General features: G+C 33.7%; 1 protein-coding gene across 1 annotated transcript; it reads left to right on the forward strand.

Moving 5' to 3' along the window:
• Positions 1-200: 200 nt before the first annotated feature.
• Positions 201-21058, forward strand: LOC140438426 (uncharacterized). Its single transcript, XM_072528107.1, has 4 exons — positions 201-332; positions 3830-3919; positions 11479-11626; positions 20813-21058. Exons 1-4 carry the CDS (start codon positions 229-231, stop codon positions 20963-20965), a joined length of 495 nt encoding a protein of 164 aa, XP_072384208.1. The 5' UTR covers positions 201-228; the 3' UTR covers positions 20966-21058.
• The last annotated feature ends 241 nt before the right edge of the window (positions 21059-21299 follow it).

The raw sequence follows: 21299 nt of genomic DNA on the forward strand, positions 1-21299 counted from the left end.
CATCCAATTATCCGGTGCAAACAGTAGTATTTAATTATGAACACTTTGGAATAGTACTTGGCCACAATTCAGCTGTATCATATTCGATTTCAATATTAATTATTCAATTAAAAACACAAAGTATTGTCTATTGTTCTTTAATTAATTAGTAAACAATAAAAATGCTATATTTGGGTATAAATAGACCAAGATGTAAATTTCAGCATCTGTGTCTCAAAAACCAACAAGATGAAACTTTTAATTATCTTTGTAGCGATCTTCGTTTGCGGTATTCAACTCAGCGAAGCTAAACTTTGCTGTCCTAAACCAAAACAAGAGCTTATCATTACTGAGTAAGTTTATATTCTAAATTTTTAATTTTTTGTCGTATGTTTTTACAAAATCTTACAAAAATGACTTATGTAGGAAACCACGATCGTCCTCTTTGCCTTTATTTGTTGCGGGAGTTTCTTTAACTATATTTTCCCTATGTTTTTATCTTGAGTCATATTATATCTTGAGTTTTGTTATTGTTCATCATGTTTTAACTGTACTTTACGTATCTGCATCTATTATGTTTTAAACATAACACCATTATGTTTTAAATCACCAAACCGCCTTTAATCGTTTTTAACTGCCTTATTTTTGATAATTTCTTTTATAATCAAGATTTTATATAATTTTTCATAATAACTTTTGGAAATTGTTCTCTTAAGAACCGGTCAAGAAGCTTTAGTTTTAAAATAGTCACCTTAAGTAGGCCCTATTTAATGTATCCCTTGCAATCTCATGGATTATGGCTAACGCCAGCTTATTTAAAAAGACCTATTGTGAGGAAAGGTCGTGATTATTTTAAATTTTTTTTCTGTTTTTACATTGAAGTATTTAATCCTTGGCGTTAATTTCTCTTGTATCTTATTCTTCGTCGTCTAGCCATGTTCTTCTGGTTCTTTCTCTGAATCGAAATAATCTAGTTCTTACATTATTTTCGTCCGATAAATTGTATCGATTGTACTTTTAAAATACATGAATATTTCGTGAATTTTTCGGTTCTGGTCTCCTGCTTTTTAAATTATTTGTTCTAGTATATGTATGAAATTAGTTGTCGATCTCTTCAGTCTAAAAACGTTCTTTAATAATAATATCGTATATGCACACTAGGCCAGGGGAACCGACGGCTTTACGTGCTATTCGAAGCACGGTGAACGGCTCGTATCATTTTTAAAAATGAAACTGTCGTTGTTGGTGCCGAGATTCGAACTCGTGCGCTCTGGCTTACAAAGCCAGTATCTTGCCGCTGAGCTACGGCCGTCCATAAAACGTTCTGTTTTTACCTATTAGTTGTTCAGCATATAGTTTCATTATGTTTAATATCCTTATAACTTTTACGCTGTATTCAAAATAATTTTTGTATTTAAAACGGTTTTTTTTCTGTTATTTTTTGCATTTCTCTCAATCTTTATTTTTTTTTAATTTTCACAAATATACCCGTTTAACCACTAACGGTTAACTATTAACTTTCTTTTTCTTATTAAAGTGCCCTCCGCCACAACACTTAAGCCACAATTGATCCATTGTGCATCCTTCCAGCTGTCGTCCTTAGCTCATTAACCAACCTGCCATTTCGAGGAAGGTGGACAAGTCACCAGGAGGCATATTCATTATGTGGGCAGGATGCTTTATAGTGTCGTCTTCTTGTTTACTTTTTCTGCATAGATATGTGTCTACTTACCCCAGTATGTGGAGATGTTTGCTTAGTTGGCAAGACCAGTATAAAAACCATTTGTCAAGTGTAGGTTTTTTCTGATCATTCTCAAGTACCTCTATGATTCTGACTATTCAAGGTTACTTAGTGTTACCTTGGAAAGTCTACAACCTTGTCCTTATTCTTATCTTTTCACGGTTTGCGTATGAAAGTAACATCTGAGAATTTTTGTGAATGTTGTAGTTGACCAACCCAAAAAAATCCGCAAGTCCTACGAGTCTTATGCCTACCGCCTTGCTAGTTAATTGGTCAGCAATGCGGTTGCCTTTACTCCTACTGTGTTCTTTAACGTTCCTCAATATGATATTACCATCCGAAGCTTAAGTTAGTTAATTGTGGCACTCCATTACTAACCCTGATGTGACACCTGGTCATTTTAAGATTGGTAACTCTTGTCTGCTATATGTGCAGATTATTATAGTTTTTCTAGCTATACCTTTTTGGATTATCTCTTTTGCGACTATGAGGATACCATCTAGTTCTGTCTGAACTACTCTGGAATTTTTGCTTATATCCCACTTTATTGTTAGCTTCAGTCATCTGGGGTATATCCGACATCCTGAGCCGTTTTCTATTTTGGAGCCATCGTTGTATATGCAATACGTATTTGCCACGTTTCACTCCTGATACTGTCTTGTTTCGATTTTATAGGGGTTATTAAAAACAAACTTTGGCTTAATTAAGTTGCAGCCAGCTTGTAGTAAGGGTAGCACATCCAGCTCTTCCAAGTAAGTAGGAAGAACCTGAGCTGGTGCAGTTCCTGAAAACCTGCAGTAAACTGGTACAGAAGATGGAGAAGCTAGGAAGAGAAAACGTAGGAATTTACACGCCGGCAGCACTAAGAGTTAAGACATTAAGGAGAATTCTGGAGTAGGCTGTATAAGAAAGGGGTGTAATGATCACGATCCTAGGTAAAAAAACAACAAGTAGGTGGGATAACATCAACACTAAGCTCAAAGATCAAAATAAAGTGGTAATCATTAGCAAGAACAAAGAAAAATTATTTGTGGATCGAATGACAGAGGTAAAAAAAATTACCAGGAAGAAAGGATACCAAAATTGACATAAAAAGGATTAGATAGACCAGAGATCAAGGAGTATTACTAAAGCTGGGCGGAGGATAGGAAATGGCGGAGGAAGTAAAAAAACTCTTGTCTGACAATACATGCGTGTCGTGTATCGTGAAGTGTGAAGAATCTTGGTACAGGAAATCCCACCCAATACAATGAAGGATGAGTTCCAAAAGGCCACAGAGGAAGCAGCTGGCAAAGAGTGGATCTGTGATATCATAGAAATTTAGATGAAGGAAATTTATGTTTACTCTATATAAGATAATTTTTTGTTGATCTTTAGAAGTACAGTGTAAGTGGTATATAGCTTAATTAGTGGTAATAATATAAAATTTGTTTGCACAGATAAAACCACATTTTTAAATGTCCTGGTTAATTAACATAATTTTTTTAGTATATATGCAGCAATTTACTGGCATTTGTATAGTCGACCTAGTGCTTTTGCAAATAAACATAGGCTGCAGCATACTTTCCATTATATTTGAAAGCATCGGTGGAGATTTGATGGGCTGATGGATATTTGGATACTACGGTTTTTAAAAGCTTTTGAAAACAAAAATAGCTATGTGTAGTATTTACGCAGCTCTGTAAAAGACGTATTTATTTTTAAAAGTTTATTCATCCAGGGAGGGAAATTTACATAAACAAGCAAGTAAGATCAAACTGTTCTAATTTCAGAATAACATGTTTTATTCGTTCAGGAAATGGTAGCAATTCTTTTATGTTTGTTTAAAGCTTGATAAAATTTTGACAAGTGATAGGAGCTGCCTTTATTGGCCTAAGTGTAGTTTATTAGCCAGAACGTGTAGGCTACTACTGAACTGTTTATCATGACACGTAAAACTAATCTCAAGCATGTATTTCAAATTAATGTAGTTAAGTTTTTTTAATGACGTCTATATTGTTATAAATCAGCATTAGTCAGCAGCAAGACTTCTGCTTCTTATATCAACAATATTTCTAATATGAGAAAAATATTGTTTTGTTTACTTATTTACTTATTTTATACTTCTAGCGCCAATATTGCAGCTTTTATAGGAGGCCTAAAAACTTTGGTGGAAGCACACAATAAACCAAAACATTTCTATCAACAGATCGTCGAACAGTAAGTCAATTAAAGTATCTTTTAACATTTTGATCAGTGGTACATATTATGATATAAAATAAATTGCAGCTGGTAAGAAAAAACGTAGCCAAGAAAAAAAATCATAAAAACATTACAATTTACAAACACATTACACATAAACAAATTACATTAACTATGTACTATACTTTTTGGGAGTAAGCGATTATATTAATAAAAATATTTTTTTTTCTATTTTATTAACGCATCAACCACGCAGGGTCATTAGCGTATTTAGATTAATACAATATAGATACAATAACTGAAATATACATTAATTTACAATAATAATAATAATAATAATATCTTTGTGTGTTACAATGTACGTTTTAGATCTTTTGAAGAAGTTGGCAGTCTTTAAGATAGGAAAATATTTTTCGGGTGTCTGTATTTTCTTCTAGGGCATCTCTTAGGGAGTTGGGTATGTTATATTTGAGTCGTTCACTATTATATTTGGGACACTGTATTAAAAAATGTTTTACCGATAGAACACTGTTGCACACTTTACACACTGGTTTATTTTTGCGCTGTAATAAATAGTCATGAGTAAGTCGTGTATGGCCGATACGGAGACGGGTAAGTATCACTTGCTCTCTCCTGTCTTTTATTTTTGGTTTCCAAAGATGTGAATGTTTGTTGACTTCGTATAGCCTTGATGGAGTGTTGTTCCAATTGTGTTGCCATTTTTTAATTATGTTTTGTTTTAAGTATGGTTTTAAATCGTTTTGTACCAATATTTTACTTTCTTCGGACATCGGGTTAGTTGGTGCGTTTTTAGCCAGTTTATCTACAACTTCGTTACCTTCAATTCCGATATGAGAAGGCACCCATAAAAAGTGAACTTGGATGTTCTTATTTGCAATGTTTTTAAGTTCTTTTTTAATAAGAAGTAGAAGGGGGTTATCACAGTACAATTGAGTTAGTGAGGATAATGAACTTAAAGAATCTGTGATTATTATACATCTTTCTTTGTTTTTGTTTTGTATTAACAATAGTGCTTTTAGAATTGCGAATAATTCAGCCGAAAAGATGGTTGTAATTGATGGTAATTTGAAACTAACTGAGGAGTCTTCCGAATAAACTGCTGGTCCAACTCTGTCTTCATTTTTTGACGCATCGGTGTATACGTTGTAGGTATTGCCATATTTGTTTAATAGTGTATAAAACTTTTGTTTAATGACGGTTGATGATATCTCTGATTTTCTTAGGTTTGTTAGACTGATGTCGATATCAGGAATAGATATTGTCCATGGTGCAGGGTTGTGGATTGAAGAGGTATCATAGGTTTTTGGAAATTGAAAATTTAATTTGGATAAGTATGATTTTATACGAAAGTAAAAAGGATGATCAATTTGATGTGTTTGTTGAAATTTATTTGTAAATCGATCAGCAAAAACGTTATGCAGTACTGGATTATTTCGGTTTGATAACACTACCGCTGCATATGTTAGGCTTAGATATTGTCTTCTGAAAGAAAGAGGAAGTTCTCCACTTTCCCAATAGAGACTTTGAATGGGACTTGTGTAGTGAGCTCCTAAAGAAATACGTAGGCATCTATTTTGGATAATATCCAGTGACTTCAAATGTGTTTTTTTGGAGGAGTTGTAGACGATGGCTCCATAGTCAAGTTTTGATCAAATTATGGATTTGTAAATAAGTATTAAACTTGAATAATCGGCACCCCAGTTTTTAAAGGCAAGTGATCGTAGTAAATTTATACCAGGTAGACAGGATTTTTTCAGCTGTTGAATATGTGTCTTCCAAGTTAATTTTTTATCAAACGTCATACCCAAGAATCGGATTTCTTCTACATAATCTAGTTTTTGTTCGTGTAGATATAATTCTTTTATTTGGATTTGATTTCTCTTTGAGAAACAGATTGCTTTCGTTTTTGTAGTGTTGAACTGAAGTCCACTTGTAGCTGACCATTTCTCAATGTGTGTTAACGCTTTTTGAATGTGATTGTGAATCGTTGCTATGTTTTTTCCTCTACAGAAAATAACTAGGTCGTCAGCGTATAATCTAGTTTTGACGGGGTTTTCAATTTGTGTTAATATCGAATTTATTGCTACTAAGAATAAAGTTGTGCTTAAATTTGATCCTTGTGGTATACCATTTTGTTGAATTAATAAAAATATTTATTGTGTTATTTCCATTTCTAATTCGAAAATAATTCTTAAATGAAGAACAATTTCCGAGTTAGAAAAATGTTTTTTTTTTTAATTAAAATTGCAATTTATACTTTAAAAAATAGCAGAGTTTTACAACATTTAAATTATCGTTAAATTTATTTTCTTTGCTTTTATATCTGGGGTCTGGTTTACTAAGAGCGGATGTCACAAAACTAAAATTTTACAGGAAAGCCCAAATACTATGATTTAAAAGATACTATGGACATTTTACCAAAGTCTTTGTCAGGAAATAATACATTATTGTATTCGCTCCGTGCGTGACCATGTTAGGGGTACTTTGAAACGATGCCAGCGTGCGTAGCGGCGAAATATGACGTGTGCAAATACATATTGCGTATTTAATTGTGCTAATAATAGCAAAAATAGTAAGTGTAGTTCTTATAGGTTCCCAAAGATTACATATAAATTAGAGAAAAGAAAAAAATTTATCCGTGCTATTAATATGAAAAAGTAAATATCACATAACTTCATTTTTATGCAATTGAAATAGGAAAAATTTAAATAATTTACCTTAAATGATATTTTATAAGGCTTTAAGCTAACTGCAGAGTGCCTGATCACTTTAGCTTTTATATTATAACTTTTACTATTACTGTTTTTAAATATATGCTCTTTCACGTGAAAAACTTGATTTGCCAGTACTAGATTTTTCCTTTTCTTTTCCATTTGTGGTTGAAAAGATATATTATGATGAATTTTGAGAAACCCAGTTTTTAATACTACATTTATTTTGTACATAAACTAAAAAAATATAATTAGAAAGTTAATTATTATTAATTGCCAATTTCGCATGTATTTAACAATGTCAAACATATGTGATATGTTTAACCTGAAAATTGGTAGGTCCAAAACTGTGAGATGAAGGCGGTAGGTGTCGCGTCAGTCACGCACGGAGCGAATAAACTACACTTTATTTTTAAACATAAAACTAACATACAAATAAAATGGAAAAAGTTAACACAAGCTACAGAAAAAAAAATGGCGACGGACATGTGGCTTTTGCACTTTAAAAAATACTGGGAGGATGTCCTATGAAATAACTATAAAATATTCTTCTTATTGGCTAGAAAATATTGCATAATAAAAAAAAACATACTAAACCAACAAACAAAACATAAACTTAAAGAAAAATTAGAGAAACTGTTTAATCATCTTCTTCACTCTCCTCGCCCTGGCCATGAGGAAGATTGCTATAGTATTCTCTTTTAGGTCTCTGGTATCCATTATAGAAGATCTTGCAGGTGTCGATATTTCTGTGTGGAAATACGTCTCAGACTATTTGATAAAACAGGAATAGTGTCAGGAATAACCAAAACCTTTCGAGGTTGCCTAATAAGGTTCACTTGTTTGAAAGCGGCATCATCAAAACTAGTTTTGTAATTTACCAGTCCTGGAAGCTCCTTTTTAGATTGCAAACTTTTGATAAAAGGAACTCTTCACTGTTGCAATTCTTTTTCCTACCGACAAATGGAGAAGTAGTAGTTTTCCTAGACTGACCTGATATGACAGGAAATCCTTTAACTCCATTTCATAGACAATGAATGGTTTTTTATGACACGAAAAACGAATTAGTTGTGCCCAGTCATGAGTGTTACATATGTCCATAGTTTTTGTGTGTCGTTTTCTATGTTCTATAACAAAATGTGCCACATCCACTTTCATGTGGGTATGTCCTCTTAAAAGAAACTTGTGATTCACAGTTTTGATATACGGAAATTTATGCATAACATTGATTCACAGTTTTGATATACGGAAATTTATGCATAACATATGAGTAGAAAAACAAAATATTAATGTTTCTATTCTGGCCAAGACAATTATGTGACCAAAATGTTACTTCTTCTACATCTTCCGGTAAAACTGATAGCCATTTAAATAAACCAGAAGCAATTTCGTTACTTCCTCTCTTACGTGTACTTTCACTACATACCATACAATGTGTCTGACCCAGTGTCATGTCACAAATTGTAAAATTTAGGATCCAAAGTTTTAATTTGTAAAAGCTCTGTGCATTGGTAAGGCAAGGAGTGGGTAAGCACTTTTGAAGGTCCATTGTACAAACTTACTTTTTCCTTAGAACCCTCTAATCTAGATCTAATTTTGTCTTCTTGTTTACTTGTATATCTTCTTTGTGATTCATTATGATGGACTTCCTTTTCTTTTAAAATAATTTCTTTTTCTTCTGCATCTATCACAATCGTCACAAGTATCTAGGCTAGGTAATTTAAAAGCAAGGTTATATTCTGTAAAATGCGAATATGCTTTACTTAGTTCCATATTAGCCCCCAACCCTCGTTGTCTTCGCCTTATATTAATGGTTCTGAACTCTGTATCATTGTAGCTTGTCTTAACCTGAAACTTATTTTCAAGTGTCTTCTCCACCTTGATCATCTTAATCTCATTCCAGACGACCCGATTTCCTTCTTCGTCAATATTATAATAATTGTTCCCCATTTCCTTACATAATTTTTTAAAGTCCAATATATCCGATGTAGACATTTCATTAATTTTGTAAAGTTCACCTGTTTTTTTCGCTGTTTGAACTACTGTGACCCATTGCGCAGGCACATAAATTGGTTCTTCTTTTAATGCCCTTTTTTTTTTGTTTCTCAATCAAAGAATGCATGTTATCTCCCTTATTTTGGAAATGACCTGTTATCAAAAATTTGTGGGTAATTTTAGGTATGTTCAATTTCTGTACTGCATAGAGATAAAGACAGACAATATACTTATTCTTATTGTGCTCACTGCAGTTATCTGAATATAACATTATTTCCTGTTCTCTGGCATGGTTCCTCAGAAATTGTAACAGGCATGAGGCTATTTCGTTTGGACCACGATTGGCAATTCCGTCGAACCAAAGGTAGCAGTGTCCTGTATTTGTGATCAGGTCAAAAATTGTGAAATTAAATGTTGATAATCTCCTTTTGTAATAAAATAAGGAGACACCGCCTGAAGGTGTCGGTAATACGGCTTGTAAGTCAAAACAAGCAGTAATGCAAGTATTAGATTTTGCAGATTTTGAGTCATTTTCTTTTTCTTTTCTACCAAGTTCCACTTCTTGGCGGTGAGTATTATAGGCTGCTTCTAATGTAGATTTATTTAATGAATTTTTGTAACTTTCACATAGCGAGCAGAGGTCTTTTTTGGGCTTAAAGAAACTTATATTAAATTCCGTGTTAAATATGGTCCTAAACGTAGCGTAATTTCCGAACACCGAACCTTTTTCTTCGCAAAATTTTATATAATCGCGATGAATATCAGCCAGAGTTTTGTCTCCACTGACGAACTCTCTGGTAGTTTGTTTTCTTAAGTAATGAGATTCCACTCTAGGAATAGATTCGATGTAACTCATTATGTTTTGTTTCACGACTTCGTCGATTCTTTTTCCATTCTTGTGAGTTCCTCGCTTGTCTTTTGGGATAAACCCATCTACAGTACGACGTTGTATATTTGCTATAGTCTTGTCGCTTATTCCCAGTGTTGCAATAAAATTGTGCTTACACACTCTATATTTCTTGCCTTCCACTTCGAAGAAATAGACATAGTTTGCTCCACGATTACTGTCTGGATTTACTGTTCTATATTTCACATAAGTTTTTTCCATTCATCTTCCTATAAATTTTCACTGTTTTGTGGAATTTTATAGGAAGATCAATGGAAATCAACTCACAACACAACAGATAAAAATAGGTACAGGCTGAGTTTTTGTTCCTATTTTAGAACCATAGAGCAACAACTGCAGATAATGCCTGATGGTATAAAAAGACGAATAGATTTTTTACAAAAGCCATAAGGACGTATCTTTCTGGTGCCGAATTTACAATTCGTTGCAGATGCTGCTAAATAGCATTAAAAAATAGATTTTTTTTTCTATTAGACTGCATTAAAAGGTCATTTTACGAAAAAATTGCAGATATTGCCATATGGTTTTCAAGCTGCGTTATGTAGTTGTTTTATTCTTTTTTTCTATTTTCTATTTTGAGTCTCATCTTTGCCGTTAGAGTCAGAGTCCTTTGTGTCGTGACTATGTCGATTCTTGTTTCTAAGGCATATATCATTATTGGTCTTACTCTGTCTTTATAAATTCTTAACTTTATCTTAGTGTTAATGTGTCTGTTTTGCCATATAGTGTTATTAGGGCATACTGCCAGTCTATTTGCCTTTTGTACTTGATCACTCACTTCTTTGTCTAGGTCTCCATAGCTGGACAGTATAATTCCAATGTATTTTATTTCCATTACTTGTTTAATATTATTGCCATTAATTTCTATTTACACCTGATTGGTTTTTTGCTGATTACTTTTTTTGGTTTTCTGAGATGAGATTGTCATATTAAATTCTTTAAATTCTTTTGATTTTATGTTAAATCTTTGAACCAATGATTGCAGACTATTTTCATCATCAATTTTGCGTCATCTGCTTAACAGAGTATTTTAATTTCTTTGTTATCTTCTTCATTTGTCATGATTTCATCCATGGGTAAATTAAAGAACATAGGGCTCAATGAGTCATATTTCGATACCTATTTCTATAGGTTCTGTAAGATGTTCATCTATTCTGACCTCTATTTTGTTGTTTTGGAAGATGTTTTCGACAGTTTTTATAATATATAGGTGAATTTCTCTATTATACACAAGATGGATTACATCTTTGAGTCTTACTTAGTCAAACGCTTTCTTTAAGTTAATCAAACACAGAAATGCTGGTCTGTTATACTCTAGTGATTTTTCAGTAATTTGCTTTATCATGAATATTACATCTGTACACGAGTTTCACTACGAAAACTCTGTTGTTCATCTTTAAACTTATCCCCTGATTCATTAGTTTTTGTCAAATTTAGATGTACGTTTTAGGGTAGTATTTTCCAAGTTTATACCTCTGTAGTTTTTTGCCTGTTTTTTATCTCCTTTTGTGAATAGTGGAATTAGTTCGCTCGTTCTCCATTATTTCAGTATTTTATTGTATTTTATAATTTTAATAATTAATGTTGTTATTGTGCTGTCATTGCTGCTCCACAATATTTCAATAATTCGTTTGTTATCCCGTCTTTACCTGCTGCTTTTCTGTTCTTCAGCTTTTTGAGTATTGTACGTTTTCTCTGTATATTTATATAAAGCTCTTCGTTTGTGGTAATACCTTGGCTCGTACATAACGGCATATGGTACACTAAATCGAGAAATTACCCAAATTGGTTGCTGTAACTGGAACTGAATGAGCGATGTACTTTTTAATCTTGATTTGATTTTAAGTGTGACACCTGCGTTGGTATACGGCAGTAAAATAAGGCCTGTAAAGAATATACAGAAAAAGAAGGTGGTGCATAAATAACTAATATTAATTTTTCAGAGCTCGCACTGTAGCAGATAAGATTACAGTAACACATACTGGAACACGAAGCTTATTCCAAGATTTTAAAAACTTGTTAAAAACTCTCTACAATGGAATACATCCCGTAATTGAACTGGTATTGCCTCCTAATAAGGACGTCTTCGATGTAAGTATTGTGTCTATATCTATCTTATAAATATACAAGATTGTTGTTTCTGTATTTTTGTATGCCGGACAGGTTAAATTACTCATTTTATTAAAGAATGCAATTTATGTTTAAATTAATATAGGTAATATAAATCGGAAGTTTCTAAACAACTTAAGATTTTCAGACGACATAATGCTTATTGTGAACCAGATAGATCATGCGTACCAACTGCTTCAGGACCGTTAGACACCTTGTACACGAGTTGGTCTTAAAAGTAACTTTTCTAATACACAATTCATGACTAAACTTGTACTGGCCAAAAACATTTTCACTCATGGCATGCAAATTGAACACAAGTTTATACCTATAACTATCTGGGCCACGAGATTAAATTCGGAAGTGAGAATCAAACAACGGAATAAAACAGGAGAATAAGAATAGCATAGGCAGCTTACGAAATATCGATTCATTTATCAGAGGATCAGATATATCCATGTGCTTGAAAAGGAAGGTCTTTGATCAATGTGTACACCCAGTTCTAACGTATGGAGCAGAAACATTGACTCTTACCAGAACAGTTATCAATAAGATACGAGTGGCACAGAGAACAGTGGAGATGTCAGTGTTGAATATATCCCTCAATCTCTCAATACCGTCAATGTTGAGGTACAGAGTTTTGAATCAAATAGTTAGGAGAAAAACTCGTATTACGGATATCATTAAAAGAATTACAACACTGGAATAAAACTAAGCAGGATATGTTACCAGAGTCAGAGATGGAAGATGGATTAGAAAAATTTTATAATGGAGACCTAGACATGATACATATGGTAATAGAGGACCTCCTCCAACAAAGTGGTCGGGCGACATCAAACGCATCCAGCACCACTGAATTCAAGGTGATTCCGACTTAAAATCAAATACAATATAATTGTTTACCCAAGGCCTATGTTCAGCGGTGGATTTGAAGCGGCTAATGATAATTATGATGAATATAGTTTATACTAATGTTCAATTGACGCAATTAATTTAATTTCCTAAGTAAAAACAGAAAAAATAGGAGCTCAGCCCTGCTGTCTTAATTTGTGTTTGTGCTTTTACAGTTGGTGAGAGCTAATATACTTCAAAATAAGTAGGTACTTCTTTAGGAATTTCCTTCGCTGCGAAGATTTGTTATTATCATGGCTACTATAACTTTAAAAACAGCCGCTTTAAAAAGAGTTTACTCGAACTATATCCAAACTACTATTTTCCCAATATTTTTCCTTGCACAAGTCTTATGACGCGGTATCTTTCATGCATTGTGTATCTCAAGTATTGTAGCTTTTCTTCTTTGATAGTTGTTTTTACTTATTCTTATTTCCCCATTCTATTCAGAACCTCCCCATTACTAACTTTGTTATGAGATTAATTTAAGATCTTATTATTTGCTTTATTTGTTTTCATTATCTTGTTCCATGTGGTAGCCTCAATAATAAAATTATGGAAAAGACTCCTGTAAATTTCTTCTTCAAGTATTACCCTAGTTGCAAAGATTTGTTATCATCATAGCCATTATAATTTTAGAAATAGTTGCTTTAAAAAGAGTTGACCCCAACTGCATCCAAACTGCTATTTTGCCCTCTATTTTTCCATAGAGGAAGTCATAGGATGGTGTATCGTTCACGCATTGTATGCGTCAGGTATTGTAGCTTTCTTTCTATGACAATTGTTTCTACTTCTTTTGGTACCATCCTCCCATTACTTACTTTGTTAAACCATTACAATATATTGTCATAGCTCGTCTGTACAGCCACATTTTAATAAAGTTAATTATTCATACTGATTCTACGTTTAAAGTACTATAGGCCTTGGAGACCCTTTAATTTGATAGTCGTGACTAGTTTCTTTTAGTTTTTCCGATCCTTTACTTGTTCTCTTGAGCCTTGTTCCCATTCCTTCTTTCAGTCCGTATGGCATCAAACTACTTCCTTCGTGGTCTTCTTCTTCGTTTATTGTTCTCCTGCCTGTAAAACTCTCGGAACGTTTCATAAGATTTCAAAACATATCCCAGTGCCCTGATTTTTGTGTTATTTTTGGTCTCTCTAACATCTCCATTAGCTCCTGCTTTGTTGTTCTGCACCATTTCCTCTTAGCCTTCTTTATACCACCAAAAACCTTTCTTCCTATTTTTCTCTCCCAAATCTCCAACTTTTTTTCTTCTTTCTGATTCATTGTTTAAGTTCACATGCATACAACACCGTTAGTCTTACTATTGTTTCATGAATTCGAATTCAGCAGTGTGTTTAATAATCCTACTGCTTTGCTACCTTTCATTAACCGTTTATCTATTTCTATATCTTCGCCTCCGTTATTTGTAACTGTTACCTCACATAACTCAAATCCTGCTACCTTCACCAATGTATACTTTATCTCATTCATCCTTAAAGTGGTCCATTTATTTTCTTCTACATTATCTCTTCTCATTTCCATATACTTGTTTTTTTCTCGATTTACAGTCAGGCTATAGTCTAGTTTTTCTTCAAATTTCGCGAACATTTTTCAAAATTATATTCTTGAACGTGTTAAAAGTACCAAGTCATCTGCGAAACCTATGCACTGTTATATTTTGTTCAGAATAGTGCTGCTTGTCTAAATCTCGGCTCTTTCAATTATTTTTTCTACTACTAGGTTAAATAAGTCTGTTGACAGGGAGTCTTCCTGTTTTAATCGTTTAATCCTTCCTCTTCCTTTAATCCTGTATTGATGGTAAATTGAGTTGAAGATTTTCTTCTATCATTACTTTATTGACTGTATTATTTAGCGTCATCTTAACTAATCGTATTAATTTCTCTAATATTCCTAGGGATCTCATTGCTTTGTCTATTTAAAGTTGATAAAGAGAATATGCAAATCTATATTTTGTTCATAACAGTTGTTTTGTAATAATTTTAGCATAAAAATTTGGTGGGTTGTAGGTTCTGTTGGATCATCTATTTCGTAGGTTTTTATTTTACTTATTTTAATTTTTGCTAATACTTTATATACTACTTCTAATGGTGCGATTCTTCTGTAATTTTCACATACAATGTTATGACCTTTTTTGTAAATTTAGGGCCGTGTTCTTCTGCTTTGGCATTTTTTTGCTTCCCCATACTTTGATTATAAGTCCAGCTATCTTTTGCTGCAGTATATCTCCTCTCACTTTTAATAGTTCTGCTGACGCTTTGCATTTGGATCTAAGTCTCGATTCATGTCGCATTCATAGAATCGCTCTCTAGAATCTTGGAACAATTCGTCAATATATTCTTACCACCTTTGTAATTTCTTTGTGTTATCTAGTGTGATATTTTCATTGTTATCTAGTAAAATACTTTTTATGATTTTCTTAGCTGTTCCTGTCATTTCTTTTATTCTTTTGTGTAAAGTCAAATTATTGCTTTTTATTTGGAGTTCTTATATTTCTGTACATTTATTGGGGTAATTTAATTCGTGTGCCATTATTATTTTGCATTTAATAATCTTTTGTACTATAACTATAATTCTAAATTCAAGTTGATCCAGTTTACCGTCTTGAGTTTTGTGAATCTGCCACGCATTTTGAATAGCCATATCAACGCAATGAGCAAAAAGGGGAAAATACCATTTTTTTCCTCTTATGGACACTCGATATAAACTGATGTTCTGGTCACTGCGATCAACGCCACCCATGAAGTTATTGTATATTCTAACAATATTTGGTTGAGGAACTTGAATATGTTTTTTCTCTGCTTGTGAAAAAAATGTGAAATTACTGGTACAAAATTGGAAGCAATAGAAACGATATTATTATCATACCAGCGGCAAACCACTATTCCTGTATTTTTATCAAAACGATACTCGTATTTACCACGTTCAGTTTTTTTCATAATAGATGAACAGAGTAAAGGGCATTTCATGGTGCGATTTTCCCTTACAGTGCCTGTACCAAATATGCCTCTTTGTTTTAGCTCATGCAGTAAATGAATAGAAGTAAAATAATTATCAAAAATAAGATGGAATCGCCTTTGAGGCCATACTTCATTCAATCTGTCTGCATAGGATAGAACTACTGATGCACAAAAACCAAGGACTTTATATTGTTCAGGTATTGTAGTGGAACTACCTTGGTAAGGAGAAAACCAAACTATGTATCCCAGACGAAGGGCTCCTACCCACATTTTGTACCCCCAACGGATTGGTTTTCCCCTGATGAATTGTTTTGTGGGATGGCGACCAAAATACGGAACGATTGCCTCATCTATGCTGTGATGTTGTTCTAAAGGGGAAAATTGTATAAATTTTTTGTTTATTACGTCGAACAGGGGTCACATCTTGGCAAATCTATCAAATTTATCTAATGACAAGTTATTGCAAACATGCAAAACTTTCATTATGTGGGAAAATCTATCCCTAGATATAGCAGCTACCACCATTGCGTTGTGCGAATCGTCACGATTTTCCCAGTACATGTACCTTTTCGGCACAACCACATACCCACTCAATACAAGAACGCCTATAAAACATCGAATCTCATTTTAAGTAATGTCGTTCAAAAGATTTCTTTGTCCTGCGTAGATGTTAGTGTATTCGGTAACCAAATTGATGACTTCATCATCAAAAAACAAATTGAAAATTTCCATCGGCGACTGAGTCATTTTCGGTCCAAATTAAGTTTTCCAGTAATTACAATCAGGGTGTTGATACAAGTCTCCTTGAATCCAGTGTGCAGATATTCTCTTCTCTAATTGATAGGGCAGCTTTTCCTTGGAAAGAAACAAAGCCAATGGTATATTGTCATCATCCGAATCTTTTTCTGGTAGGCTGAAATTCACAGAATCTTGTGATAATTCAGTCGCGTTGTCAAAAACAAGTTCTACATCGTTTCTCAACTGACTACCCGCTAAATTATTTATTGTAGTTAGTTCTTCATCGCCGGAGTCGCAATCGGTGACATCATCATTGGCATTTTCTGGGGGAAATATGATCAAACCATCTGGAGGGACTGGGATTTCATCAGAATCAAGCTCTTCTAATAGCTCATGCAATTTGAGAGGCCTCCTGAAACAATACGCACGTTGGTAGTACTAATTACTACCGTCTTTTTAAAAGAACAAAATGAAATCCCAAGCGGCGAGCCTTTGAAACAACGTGACAACTATTCGAGCCAAGAATATACGTACATAAGTCCCTATTATACAATAATCCACATGCCAATGCCATGAAATAACAGTTTTTTAATTCTAAACTTACCTCCAATTATAAGCATCCATTTTGTAGTCCAAAACCTGGCAATTTACACAGATAACCTCACAATTACAGCATGTGCGCGCACTAAAATCGTTAAAACTTGTCGAATGCTGGCTCTTAAAAAAACACTCCATCTAGAGCCATCTATCAGTTGGTAGCTGTACTAACCTAAATTACGCATAATTTACACTGCCTTTTAAAAGGACGGTAGTAATATCTGGGTTAAAAAACCACTACTATAACAACATAAGAATAACCGAATAGTTCTTAAAATAATAAAACAATAGATGAAACCAACTCGGGGAGAGCGGTGCAGAGTGGACACTTTCTGATAATTTAATTCACCAATGTTATATTTTCTTCAAAATCAAAAAATATGTTATGTTTATTAATAGTCCACAACCTTAAGCTGTTCTTGACACAAAGTGCAACTGCTAATGTTTAAATTGTAGAAAAAATACATTTAGCAAATCATGTGCTCATGTGTCCACTGTACCCCATGGATGGGGTAGAGTGGTCGCTATCGAGGGGATCACCGGACATTGGAATTATTTAAATACAAACATTAACACAATTAATATATACTGTTATAACAACTAAAAATAGATACAGTTTGGTTTGTTCAAATTGTTAATTAACCCATATCGTATGCATAAAAGAAATGTACCAAACAAGCTGACCATGATTGCGCGAATGTGTGTCAACAATTCCTTTGCACAAATTAGAATAGGAGGCAAAACTTCAACAGCTTTCGGCATAAGCACCGGACTCAGACAGGGAGACCCGCTGTCTCCATTACTATTTAACCTAGCATTGGAATATGCAATGCGAAAAATCTATACCAGAGTCAAACCAGACATAACTGCCAGAGGAGCAAAGATTATTCTCGCATTTGCAGATGATGTAGATGCAGTAGCACAGACAACACTGGAAGTTAAGGATATAGTATCGAACTTTGAAGAAGCAACGCTAAGCATAGGCCTGAAAATAAACGAAGAAAAAACTAAATACATGGTCGATCAAAAAAGGAACGACAGCGAATAAGACAAAACATTACCATAAACGATCATAATTTTGAGGTGGTCAAAGAATTCAAATACCTAGGAGCAACAATTACCAGTGAAAACACAGGAGAACGGGAGGTTGAAATACGAATACTGGCGGGGAATAAATCATTATTTGCCATTCAACATCTAATGAGGTCAAAGCTTCTCTCAAGGCGTGCCAAAATCCAAATGTACAAAACCATAATACGACCAGCAGTGACATATGGAAGTGAAACATGGACATTGAGAAAGAAAGAAATCAATAAGCTATTAGTATGGGAACGCAAAATCCTGCGAATTATATATGGTCCTTGCAGGGACAGCGTGACAAATGAATGGAGGAGCAGATACAACAATGAAATAGAGACTCTCTTCGGGAAAGGAAACATCGTAAGATACATAAAAGCCAATAGATTAAGATGGGCAGGCCACGTGGTACGGAGTGATGACGACAGACTGATTAGCAATGTGTTTTGGGAAAGACCAGATGGTAGAAGATCGACAGGAAGGACCAGATAAAAAAGGTGGAAAGACGCAGTCAGGGAAGACTTGGAGAAGATGGAAGTAAGGCCATGGGAAATAATAGCACAGGATCGGAATCAATGGAAGGCAATAGTAAAAGCGGCAAAAACTCACGAAGAGTTGTAAAAGCCAATGATGATGATGATGATGTATGCATAAAAGTCAATTTTAAAGGAAAGTAAATTGTGGGCTCTTTGTGTACCTACCACCAGTTTTTTCGGGAGGTGGTGTATTATGTTTTCTTGATCAATACAAGATATGTCCTTTACTACCGGATATATATAGTGTTTTCCGTGTTTACACAAGTATTTTACAAAGTAGTCACCATCATTGGTAATTTGTTGCACTTACCCGATATTATTATTTAACTGTCTTTTATGTAGCGAATTTCACTAATACAAAAGTGCCCTCGTTTATTTTGGCTATAACCAAGATCGAATTCCCAAAAGATGTTTTAGGAAAACTACAGGGAGAATCTTCTGAATCTGTAAAGTCATCTACTGATATGCTGTTGGTGCTAGTGTCTAAATCTTTAGGTATCTTCCTTACATTTTTTTGATTTTGCTTTTAGCCTACTATTTGTTAGGTTACTAAGATTTACTTGGTTTACATTTACAAGTTTTTTTCTGTTTTTTAATATCTCTTTTATTTTTTTTTATCACAGACATATCTGTTAAAACTGTCGTTTTTCTAGTTTTTCATCTAAATTTTTTCGTTTTCGTTGCCTTATGCTTGGGCTTGGGGAGAGATCGTATTTTTGACTTTGATACCAGCAAGTCATCATCCTTAAATATATGTCGGTTGAGAGGAAATATTTCTGTAGACTTAACCATATGTACAATTTTGGGTGGTAAATGCTAATGGCAAGGATCTACTAAGCAAAGGCCCAATTCACAAGCGTCATTGTAAAATTTCTTAAGAGGTCCATATATGCTCCTGTCGAAAGTTTGAAGCCAATGACTTGTGTCTGGTGGCAATGTAAGTAGAACAACGTTGTTTTTCTTTGCAGGTTGAATTGCTCTAATGCCATAATTAGCAAAACAGGAGACTTCTTCGAAGGTTTCACATGTTATATAAAATATTCTAACCATTCCACAAAGACATCGGATGTAATCCGTAATCCGTCCTTTTGTTAAAGCAAAACCTCCTGTACCTGGAGGAGCTCCATTTGTCCTGTGCTGTTTAAAACTAATGAAAAAATCTTAGCAGGTGGTATTTAATTTCCCATGGCGTTAATGACACAGCAAAGTGTGACGAGCTATCCTCTTTCAACAGACGTTATTTGACTTATCCGTTGGAGATCTTTTGTTTCTATAACTTTATATGGAGTCTGGACCACCGTTAAGCTAGTTTTATCCAGATTAAATACTTGGTGTGAACCAAATTTATTTTTATCATACAGGCGCTTCAGATGGTCAAAAAATTAATTAACCACAGGTTTGTTAAAATTAATTGTCGGTGCAAGTGATGTGGCTTCTGGGTGTTCTTAGATAAATGTCCTAGATTATTTCTTTTCATTAAATTTTGCATCTTCCGAATTAAAAAAAATTATCTTACAGTATAATTCGGTTGCATTTTACCATCTACGTCATTTACAGTTCTTACATTTTTCCAGTCAATTTCAATGCTTTTCAACTTATCTATGTACTGCTTGAATGTTGTTTTGGGTTATGCCATAAGGTGTATCAGCACGTTTTAGTAACCTTCGTTTAAATGGCGCTTAACTGCTTTAAACATCCTATCGGGAGATGTCTAGCTTATATTAGTCTGTCGTATTTTGTTTCTTACTATTTTTGTGGCAACTATAATTAAGGAAAGGAAAACAAATTTGTGAATAGAGGGGTACAGTGGTTACTAATAACATTTTATTCGTGAGCAGTGTCCACTGTAGTCCATTCATAACCTTTTAAAAAGTCCGATGCATAACTTAGCATAACTCATAACACCCAATAAATATTAATATACACTCCTGGAAAAAGAAACAGGTGCAAAGTTTTATAACTAAAACTATAGTATGCACTATAGTATAGATTTGAATTATTTGAAAATGTAAACTGACCTCTGTACACCGCTTTTCACTGTACCATGTCCTCACCGACTGACCTTAGCATGGAAATCATTGTTATGAAAATTAGAAATATTACTAGAATAATAAAAAAAGGTCTGAACTAATGTAAAATAAATATTGTGTAAAACCAGTAAAAGTACGCACGGCTTCACCCTGCACTCAAGAAAACTTTTCTCAATATATATTGCTATTTTAGATAGGCTATAATATAATCAAGATATTTTATTTACTTTATTTAATGTAAACTTATGTTTTCTTTGGCGTTTCAACAAACCACAACCAAGGCATATCTATTCTCAAATATTTGAATTTTATTTGCAGGTAGCCGCCGAAGCTGCACAAAAAGTTGTACGACTATTTGTCCACAACAACGAACCACTGCTGGATCTCTTGGATAAGATCATACTTGCTTTATCATCTGTTGGAAGAGTTACAATTGTTAGTCTTTTAGATATTCTCATAGGACCTCTATAAAGAACTAAAATCATACTACATATGTTTCTCTAGATTGTAGTAACGTTGTTGATAAAATTTATACATGTTTTGCCAATAAACTGCTTTAAAATTTGTGTTTGTTTTATTTTATACACCATGTGATTTTAATATTTTGTAAAATGCAGTGCGCTCAATGAGTCCTAATAGTGAGAACACAATTGAACAATTTTTTATTCGGTATAGTATAGATTAGCGGTTCTCAACCTGAAGTACATGTACCATTGCAGCGTTGTAAAAAAAACTGTCCGAAGTAACGTTTCCACTAGATCCTATGCCGTTCGCCACCTAGTGGCTTTCCAGTTAAAAATTATCC

The sequence above is a fragment of the Diabrotica undecimpunctata genome, chromosome 4 (assembly GCF_040954645.1).
Source record: "Diabrotica undecimpunctata isolate CICGRU chromosome 4, icDiaUnde3, whole genome shotgun sequence".
Classification (NCBI taxonomy): domain Eukaryota; kingdom Metazoa; phylum Arthropoda; class Insecta; order Coleoptera; family Chrysomelidae; genus Diabrotica; species Diabrotica undecimpunctata.

Coding starts and splice junctions, on each gene's coding strand:
- LOC140438426 (XM_072528107.1), top strand. CDS start 229: ATGAAACTTTTAATTATCTTTGTAGCGATCTTCGTTTGCGGTATTCAA. Junction 333..3,829: donor CAAGAGCTTATCATTACTGA/GTAAGTTTATAT, acceptor TTATACTTCTAG/CGCCAATATTGCAGCTTTTA. Junction 3,920..11,478: donor TATCAACAGATCGTCGAACA/GTAAGTCAATTA, acceptor TTAATTTTTCAG/AGCTCGCACTGTAGCAGATA.